Source organism: Camellia sinensis, chromosome 11 (assembly GCF_055761805.1).
Source record: "Camellia sinensis isolate YWXY chromosome 11, ASM5576180v1, whole genome shotgun sequence".
Classification (NCBI taxonomy): Eukaryota; Viridiplantae; Streptophyta; class Magnoliopsida; order Ericales; family Theaceae; genus Camellia; species Camellia sinensis.
The window spans coordinates 50,480,102-50,490,873 of NC_138971.1; the positions used below are offsets into that span (position 1 = coordinate 50,480,102).

General features: G+C 37.5%; 1 protein-coding gene across 2 annotated transcripts; it reads right to left on the reverse strand.

Moving 5' to 3' along the window:
- Positions 1–1,952: 1,952 nt before the first annotated feature.
- Positions 1,953–10,453, reverse strand: LOC145789085 (uncharacterized). 2 transcript variants are annotated; one of them, XR_014343876.1, is made up of 3 exons: positions 9,797–10,282; positions 2,852–3,037; positions 1,953–2,519 (listed from the first exon to the last, which is right to left on the reverse strand). XR_014343876.1 is itself a non-coding variant. In XM_082893887.1 (3 exons), exons 1-3 carry the CDS (start codon positions 10,121–10,123, stop codon positions 2,487–2,489), a joined length of 492 nt encoding a protein of 163 aa, XP_082750013.1. In that variant the 5' UTR covers positions 10,124–10,453; the 3' UTR covers positions 1,953–2,486. The 2 variants fall into 2 exon arrangements, 1 of the variants encoding a protein (XP_082750013.1); XM_082893887.1 differs by having other exon boundaries at positions 9,851–10,453.
- Between the last annotated feature and the right edge of the window lie 319 nt (positions 10,454–10,772).

Sequence of the window (10,772 nt, forward strand, 5' to 3'; positions counted from 1 at the left end):
GGTCAACTTTTCAAATTTTGCTTGCCACATCATTTGAGGTTTTTTTTTTTTTTTTTTTTTTTTTTTTTTTTTTTTTTTTGGGGGGGGGGGGGGGGGAGAGGAAGGAATTATGTGAATGAATCATTTTTCTTGAATTTGAGTAAAAATTTAAGGGTCGAAGATGGCCTAACAAACTTTTTAAAATCTGACCTCAAATAAGTTGAAATAAGCTTAAATTATTTTACAATAGGCCTACATAGAGTTAGTTTATTGGTTTTGTCATAATGCTTGGTTAGTTGGCTTATTGTTTAGGGAAAATAATACCAGTAATCCCTATATTTTATTTCTTGTGTCATTTTGGTCCCTATTCTTTCAATTGGCTCAATTTTGACTATTCATTTTAATTTTGCATCAATTTGGTCCAATTGATAATATTGTTGGTGTTTTTTTAAAGAAAATTATCACGACATTGGTTGAAATTAACTCACTAAGTTGAGTAAGTTTATAATTTTACTCTTAAAAATATGACACATAACACTTATCTGCATATTTTCTGTAATAAAAAAAAGGCTAAGAGTTGGAATCAATTGAACCAATTAAGACAAAGTCATAAATTCAGGATCAAAATCGAGTCAATTAAAATTACAAGGACTAAAATTTCACAATGACTAAAATACAAGAACTACCGTCGTAATTTGCCCCATCGTTTATTGACTAATACCATTCTAAAGCAGGGCAAATATACCTTAGGAAATTGTGAGTGTTGAGCAAGAATTCTAAGGTTGACTCAATAAGACACCTATATATATACCTTCTTGTATACGAAAAAAATATAAGCTGATCCAACAAGGTTGAACTAGTTACTCCAAAAAGAGAGCCTAAAAGAGAACAAAATCGGAGAGTTCACTTTGACGATCAAAGTTCTCCATTTCTCCATTGCCAAATGTTTACAGTTCAGATACTTGAGGCCACAACCTGCACATTCGACTACATCCATGCTATTTTGGGTTTCGTTGACTCGATCAGTTTCTTTGATGTACTCTTGATTTCATTTGTTTAATCTCTTCATAAAGTTCATTCAAGCCAAAATGCTGTCGTTGATCGCTAGTTGAACTAACACAATTGCAACAGCTCAACATTTCGGACCACAATTACTTTTATCCAGTCCACTAAAGAAACCTGGACACATATGGAGAGGGTTCCTTTGAATGGAGATAGCATTATTTGAGCCTACTTTGATTCTACAGGTTGTGTCATTGTCAACCTCACTTCATTTTTATTAATAATCGAACCTACATAACAAAATTGCTCACCCTTTGGTATGTCTAGCTTTTCAACCTCAACTTGTCTGTTATTTCTATTTCTATTGTTATTGAAGTAATATTCCATGTGTACAAGTTCAGTATTACTTATTTTAAAATATTTTCTAACAACTCAAGTGCTTCTCTTCTATCTAAGTTTCTAATTTAGTATTAATTCCTCTTTTAATTTCATCCACTATGATAATACCATCTGTAAATAGCATAAATCATAAGACATCATCTAAAATGCGTCTGATCAATTCATCTAAATAGCATAAATCATAAAACATCATCTAAAATGTGTCTAATCAATTCATCTATAATTAAGGCAAATAGGTACAGACTTGAGGCTAACTCTTGGTATAACCTTCAAGTAATCAGAAATTCATTTGTTTCTCTTGCAAGTGAATTAATTGTAGTCACAATTCCATTATACATGCCCTTCATCACATTAATATAACCTCTTTGTCAATATTTTTTTCTCTAACACCCACCATATTATATCTCTAAGCACACCCCATCTTAATTTTTTTTTTCTCTAAATCCATAAAAACTATAAGCATATTCTACTTCTTTTTCCTCCGTATTTTTCTATTAATCTCCTTGGATGAAAATTTCAGCTCAATATTTCATTGATTTAATATGAAACCAAGAATAATTAAACGGGGAAAATAGAGTTCAATTGATAGATTTATAAAATTACCAAAAGACCATATGGAAAAATAGTTGGGGTTAAAAGTGTCTACAAGCAAATGTTCACTATCTTACAAACAGCAACTATTCTTTTGGTAAATTATTTGAAAACAAGCTACAACCTAACCGTATGAGAAACAGGATAAGGAATGTAGAATCAATGCAGTTCTACACCGTCGAGCCAACTAAGCGCAGGTAATATCTTAACTAGAAACACCTTAAACTCTTCTTCAACAACAACATTCCCAATAATGTCTAATTGTGTCAACTTCGAGTCTTTAAAAATTGCAAACGCTTCCCAGTAATTTGTCACATTCACACCACTAATTGCAAATTCACCAAAATTCCAATCACTTCCTACTGTATGGGAGAGGGGAGAAGAGCACAAGTACCTTCTTGTGTCGACAGCGTGTGCACCGATTTCGTTGTATGACAAATCAAACACTTTCAATGACTTTAGCAGTTTTAAAGGCTCCAGGGCAGAAAAACTACCCATTTTGTTATTACTAAGGTTCAAGCAAGAAAGAAGCTGCATAGCCTGCAATCCTATCATAAAGACCGATAAAAAACCCTAAATTACTTTCATTTAAATAATCGTTTGAAATGTCTTTTAAGCATCAAAATGCACCATGAAACTATCAAGACTTTGACTGGCACCATTTTACAAAATAAAGATGGCCATGCAATAAACTAATGTTGTACATATGTGTTTATGTATAATATTGTATATATGAAGACATAATACACACATATAGATGAACAGACAGACAGACAGATAGATAGAGAGATAGATATAGAAATACAATGAATTGAAAATTGAAACCACAAAAACAGATTCAAGTGACAATGAAAATTTTATAGAATTAATTGTAGTTTACCTTCAATTGAGAAAGTTGGTTATGGCTGAGGTCTAACATTTGGACCCACAGTAATTTCCCAATAGGCCCAATATGTGACAAGGAAAGATTACTGAGTTGTAAACAGATATAATTATTGGTGCCTGATGATGCCGAGTCCATGTAATGACAGCAATGCCTCAGCAAAGATTCCGGACTGGAGGTCAGCTGCAGAAGCACAAAAAATGAGAATCTGTGTTATAGAAAAATCAGTAATCTATATCAAAGGTTCAAGGCAAATCTTTAACACTAACTCTTACTAATATTATTGACTAGAGATCTCTCTGGGTGTGTGTTGAAAAGAACTATCAGAGATTCTTACACAAGACATTCATAATTCCAATGAACATAACTATATAGTTAGTCGACTAATCTCAATAAAAATAATAATAATAATAAACCCACGATATGAACAGATAAGCCACTTAATAGTTGAACTTTAAGTTTGGTTTTAATTTGAATACTAGATGAACTTATTGAAGAAGCATGCCCATCTGTTTACTTAAATGACCATGTAAAACAACATGTTTATAGGACTGCAATACAAGTACAACTACTTGGACTTTGGATGGCTAAAGGGTCATTTGACCTAGTTCTTAAGCAAAATGAGTGAAAGCTTAAGCAAGAGCTGAGCCAATTTTTTTCAGTTTAACTGTGAAAAACTCTTCACTATGTTGAGCAAAGCCCTCAAACCTAATAACATTTAGATTCTTTAATACGTGGGCATTCAGTAGCTATCATCAGATTTCTAATTTGATGCAAGCATGATGAGTGGTGACAACCTCATCTGTCCAGAGTTAGATGAAAGGCTTATCAATCTGTCATGTGTAACATAGACCAATTTACATAGCAGTATGTAGGAATGATATTTAAAAACCTAAGTGATTCGTGATTCAGATCAAGATTAATTGCAACAATTCCTAAACGATTAAAACTAACAATCTAAATCATCTAGCACGTACGAAAGTGATTTAGATTGTTGTTCCAAAATCAATAAATCGACACAATAGATTTTACTTGGAAAAACCACAATTGGAGCACCTCCAATTGTGATTAAAAAACCATGGGCGAAACGCCACTAATCAATCCACTATGAAAGAATGAAAGACTACAAATTTACTGAAACAAATTATCCAAACGTAATCAATTTGTCTTCAACAATCTATATCTCTTTCAACACCGCCTTTGTCTCGGAATTGATCAGCTTGATGTTGAATCCACAACATCCTTGTCGAATCAACGACTACGCACAGCTTCGAACTCCTTTGAATACTCCACGCTTGAATCTCCGGATTCCACCGAAGAAGAACACTCTTACTGTTGAATAATCAATCACATCTTTGATGTATACTTATCAAATCATGAGTTTAATACTCAACCAAACATCAAAGAAAACTCACAAAATAGCTCTAGAAGAAAACCCTAGAACTCTCAAAGAAGATTTGGAAGCCGTAACCTAAAACCTGACTGAACTGCTTCTTTCATAACGAACAAATCCGCGATCCCCGCTCGAGCGTAGGAATTGCTGCTTGAGCGGTGTCACTAATACGCGTGTTCCAAGCCAGGGTCCACGCTCGAGTGCTAAAACTTACGCTCGAACGTAAAATCACACCTCACAGTATTTTTGCAAAACAAGCCAAACTACTGAGAAGATGAAAACTCCGTTCGAGCGCAACTTTCAGCGGGTAGACGAAAAATAGAGGAAAAATTACAACTCAATTAACCTAAGCTTGTTTGCAGAATTGGCAACAAGTAGGGACCTAACAATCTCCCCCTTTGTTAACTCCCGGACAAAACTTTCTAACAAATTTTCCAGACAAACACACGCACTAGACACACTAACACAAACAATCAAATGCTTCAACCCAACAAAAACTTCAAACCACAAACGCCAATTCGATTTAGAAACACTTTGAACAACCCACCTTTTGAAAATACCACACAAACCAAAACTGTGGAACAAGATAAGATAAATAGATAGAAATAAGCAAAAACCAAATATGTATATCAAAAGCTATTTATTTCAATACATCCCACTATCCATGCATCCCAATATCCATCCCAATATCCATGCCCAAAACTTTCTAAGTGTTTTAGCAAAAACAAATGTCTATCAATCTAAAACAACAACCCCTCCAAAGATCAACTTAAATACTCCCCCTTTTTGTTTGGGAGACGAGCCAAACAAAACAACTGTGCAAATAACAAGGCAAGAGAAACAATAAAAAAAAACAAAACTGTGCAAAGAACAAGAAACTGGCCAAAATGAGAGAGACTTAAGTCACTGATCCTGCAGCGGTGGAGGCTGCTGCATTGGATAGTGGGATGCATGGATATTGGGATGTATTGAAATAGATAGCTTTTGATATCATATTTGGCTTTTGCTTATTTCTATCTATTTATCTTATCTTGTTCAACAGTTTTGGTTTGTGTGGTATTTTCAGCAGGTGGGTTGTTCAAAGTGTTTCTAAGTGTTTCTAAATCGAATTGGCGTTTGTGGTTTGAAGTTTTTGTTGGGTTGAAGCATTTGATTGTGTGTGTTAGTGTGTCTAGTGTGTGTGTTTGTTAGGAAAATTTGCTAGAAAGTTTTGTTTGGGAATTGACAAAGGGGAGATTATTAGGTCCCTACTTGTTGCCAATTCCGTGAACAAGCTTAGGTTAATTGAGTTGTAATTTTTTTCTCTGTTTTTGGTCTTCTCCCTCGAGCGGGGAAACTTGCGCTCGAGCGGGGTTTTTATCTTCTGCATCTAAAGCAGGGACAAAATCTGGGCAAGATAGATGGAAGACTGAGCAACAAACCCCTCAACGCAACCAAAAGATGCCTCCAAGGCAATGAGCCGTGCGTCCGTGGAGGTCTCCAAGCCGGTGAGATGGGCATCAAAGATGACCATCCGACTCTCCAACCGGTCAAAGCGAGACACCATCGCATCCTCAAACTGTTGCAACTGGCCCCGGATAGAACAAGTCGGAGTAGGTTGCTCCCCCTCACCTGCAGCAACGGCGTCAAACTTAGCTTCCTCGGCTAGAGGATCTTCACCTGTACCAGAACCACCCACCCCAGAAGGACCCCCCTTAACATGAGACTGACTCTGGGAAACGGTCTTTTTGATGAATGGTTTGACAGGGAAGGCAAACTCATCGTCCTCAAAGGTAGGAACCTCAAGTTTGGTGAGAATACGGTTAAGAAGGCAACCATAAGGCAGACCTAAGGATTTTCTCTCAAACGCGGCTACCATTTTTTGGATAACGAGAGTGGCAAGATTGATAGAGTTGGTGATTGATGCAAAAGAGAACATAGCCTTGTTCTTGATTGATTTCGGAACTATGGGTGGTGACTATGATATTCACACAGACAATTAAGTTGAGCAAACGGAACCGGGGAAGGAGTTCATTTTGTTTGATCAAGGTCCCCTTGATCCAAGTCCAGGGTAAGCCACACAATGCAGTGGCCACCTCGTTGAAGTCACAAGTGGGTCGGACAGGGAAGGGATAGTGACACCGAAAGGCAAGGCCTATGCCTAAGAGCACACAGATAAGAGCGGGGGTAATGATGATGGACTTAGACCTAACCCAGGTCTTGAAAGAAGGGCCAATATCATCAATTCCTTCGATGTTACAATAAAACTCCCGTACCCAGTCTAGGTTTTGACGACTAGAAAAAGATAGAACCAAGTCACCCCCCAAAGGATCAAACAATGGCCGAATAGGTATGGACTCATAGGTGTTGGGCTGGACATTGCGCTCTAAATGAACAATCCTATAAGTGTAAAATTCCCTAAAGGACTTGACTTTGTCTGTAGATGGAAAACGATCAGAATTATAACTAGAACAGTTGACAGTGGACTTGCAGCATTTAGAGGTAGAGGTGGACATGACTTAACCCCAACAAGACAAAGAAACAACCCCCCCCCCCCCCAAAAAAAAAAAAAAAAAAAAAAAAACCGACAAGGCAAAACACATTAGTAATAAAAACAAGAAGAACAAAATGTAAACCCAAATATTAGTTGCCAAAAACCCAATATAGCATCATTCTAAGCACCAGAGACAGAACTCAGTAACAATACAAAAAAGATACCAAAACCAATGACACCAAAAACATGAGTAATCAATACATGCCATTAGTAACCAAGCAATAGGAAACACACGGCTAGGACAGTAAAATCCAAAGCAGCATAAAGATATTTCAATGGGCACACAGACTAAGACACCACAAACTAGACACACAAAAAACCTAGCGACCCAGACACTACACTAACCATTACGGAAATAGATAGAGAAAGAGAGAGACAAAATATATAAAATAAAATGAAAAAAGAAGAGAGACAGACCTGAGAGGACGAAGGAGCACTGGAAGGAGGGTAATGGCAATTACGAACAAACCAAACCAAGATGGAAGAGGGAAGGGTGAGAATGCCAACGAAGCCCTAGGACAGATGAGAAGAGATTTGGGGATAAATAGACTGAAAGGTCGACGACTGGGGTAATAAAGCAATGCAGTCCTCTCGAGCGAGGGTTTTGACGCTCGAGCATGCTTCTTTATGTGTGGCTTCGCTTGAGCCAAGACTCATGCGCTTAAGCGCAAAAAACAACCTCTCAGAAGTTTGGTGCCTCTGCAAAAGTGCTGGATGAGTGAAAAAGCCACTCGAGCACTAGAGTTGTTGCTCGAGCGGGAGAGAAAACAAACCCAAGTTCAAAAACCACCCTACTAAGCAAGTAAAAACAACTCACACTATCAAGTGAGACCTGAAACAAAAGGGGATTAGTATAATAGCAAAAAGTGACACTAAGATAGGATAATCCACATACCATGAAGCCCAAAAACTTGCAATTTTGAAAATAAGAAGCACAGTATCATGAGCAAATCAGGGATACATTGATCAATGAGCATAAGCTACATGAGAATACACATATCAAAGACAAACATGAGAGCTCACATAATGAATGTATGTTTGTGCAATCCTTGAGAGGCCACAGAGCTAGAGTTAATCCTCGTAGTGATCGAATGGCTGGACCTCTAGCAAGAGTTACTAAACATCACTGAGAAAAGTCAAACCACTAGAAATCAAAGGGTATTTGTTGAGTAAAAGCAGAGGCTCCCACTCAATCAATGGGTCACTTTTTTCTTTTTCTTTCTTTCTTTTTTTTTCAATTTGATTTTTGACTTTTCTTTCTTGTGGGAAGTCACTGGTGGCTTTCACGCTCAAGAGTATGGAGATCAAATCAGAGAAGCATGGAAATAATAAGGATGGCCTAGTTGGTGCCTCTGAGATAGTCTTTTCCTAATGCCCGAACTTCAAAGAACTGAGGGAGGAACCATGAAAGTGAAAAAAGATGGTAGATGGTTAAGAGACTCAACATCACCCATGATATGCCAGTATAGGTCAATACCTCTAAAAATGTATAAAAGACACTGTTAGAGTTCCATAGAGAACTTTGATCACTTGTGTGAAAACCCCTGCAACATTTATCTCAAGGATGTGTACAGAATGAGATCATGAAGTCAATGAGCATAAGCATTCAGAATGAGCTATGAACAAAGAAGAATGAAATCTTGCAAGCAGCATGAGAGGTGTTCATATAAGTCTAAATGCAAGGATGACAAGAATCAATGACAATGAGATTATAACATCAAAGAGCACAGAAAGCCAATCACTCTCACCCACTTAAGTAACATGTCACACCCTAGTTAATGAGAACTACACCCAAAGTCTTTCTAAGGAACTCAAACCTAAGAAGATCAAGGGATTTTGTGAAAATATCAGCTTTTTGATGCTCAGTGGGTACATGTTCAAGAACTACAAGACCCTCTTCAACTAACTCTCGAATGAAATGATGACGAACGTCAATATGTTTGATGCGAGAGTGTTGGACTGGAATTTTAGAGATGTTAATGGCACTTGTATTATCACAAAAAAAGGTGAGAGTGTCCTGATCTATACCATAATCATGAAGCCTTTGCTTCATCCATAACATTTGTGCACAATAACTCCTACAGCAATGTACTCGACCTCAACAGTCGAAAGAGAGATGGCATTTTGCTTTTTGCTATGCCAGGCAACCAAATTATTCCTCAGGTAAAAACATCCTCCAGATGTGCTCTTTCGATCATCAGCACACCCGACCCAATCGGCATCAGAAAAACTAGTGATTTTAGCTATAGTGTCGGTCGAGAACCAAATCCCATACCCCAATGCCCCGCTAACATACTTAATGATGCATTTGACCGCAAGAAGATGAGACTCTTTAGGACAGACTTGGTAACGGGCACAAACACCTACACTAAATGCAATGTCAGGTCGACTGGCTGTAAGGTACAAAAGACTCCCTATCATACTCCTATAAAGGGTAGGATCAACATCAGTACCAGAGGAATCTTTGGAGAGTTGAAGACTAGTGCTCATGGGAGTGCGTGCATGTTTGGCAGACTCTAGACTCGCTTGTTTCAACCCATACAATGCCTTGTCTAACTTGTAGACATGGTGTGGACATTTTGGGTCCTCAAACCCTTTTGGTTGCTCAACATAAGCCTCTTCTTTCAAGTACCCATTCAGAAAGGCATTTTTCACATCCATTTGGAACAATTTGAAACCAAGAAAGCATGTAACACCAAGTAAAATCTGAATAGATTCGAGACGTGCAACAGGGGCAAGCGTCTCATCATAGTCAACACCCTCTACTTGAGTATAGCCTTGAGCAACCAACCTCAGCTTTATTTCTAACCACAGTATCATTCTCATCAGCTTTATTTTTGAATATCCACTTGGTACCTATCACATTCATGTCTCTAAGGCTGGGGGCAAGAGTCCAAACTTTGTCACGTTCAAATTGACCTAATTCTTCATGCATAGCATTGACCCAACTATCATCAAGTAAGGCTTCTTTTATATTTTTAGGTTCAATTAACGACACATAGCATATATGAGATACCTCTTCTAGAATTTGTTTTCGGGTTTTCATTCAGTCTAAGACACTTCCAATCACCTGTTGAGCCGGATGATTCAGTTTTGCCCTTGCTGATGGTTTTAACTCTGGACTTGTAGTGACGGGAGTGTCAGAGGTGGTGTCTCTTTGCGCACTCTTTGGACCCGGACTTACCATTGAAGTTGGTGCCGACTCACCTTCTTGGGCTTGACCCTTTGCTTCTCCTTGTCTTTGTGGTTCAGTATCAAAGATTGGAGACTCACCATATTCTTCCTCATGTATTGCTGGCATAAGAGAACCTGTGTCATCTATAACCACATTGATTGATTCCATTAGAAATAAAGTACGCAAGTTATAGACATGAAAAACTCTACTAGTGGTTGAATATCTTAGAAAAATACATTCATCACTTTGATAGTCAAATTTGCACAAAGGCCCTCTATCTTTGAAAATGTAACATTTACTCCCAAAAGTTTTGAAATATTTTACATTAAGTTTCGACCCTTTTCACAATTCGTATGGAGTTTGTAAAGTGCCAGGCCTTAAATACACACGATTCACAACATAAACAACAATATTTAAGGCTTCAGCCTAGAAATTAGGAGGAACTTTTTTGCTAAAGAGCATGACCCTAGCCATCTCTTGAACTATCCTATTCTTCCTCTCAACAACTCCATTTTGCTATAGAGTAAACAGTGCAGAAAACTCATGCTTAATTCCATGCATATCACAAAAATTTGAAAACGAACTATTTTCAAATTCACGACCATGATCAGTTCGGATTCTTATGATACGCCCAATAGAAACACCCTATTCATTTTGGATTTTAAGGACTAAGGCCTGAAAAGCATCAAGCGTATCAAATTTTTCTCTTAAAAAATTAACCTATGAAAAACGAGTGTAATCATCAATAGTTAAAAAAATGTATCTTTTACCTCTAATGCTTTCAGTGCGAGTGGGTCCCATAAGATCCATATGAACC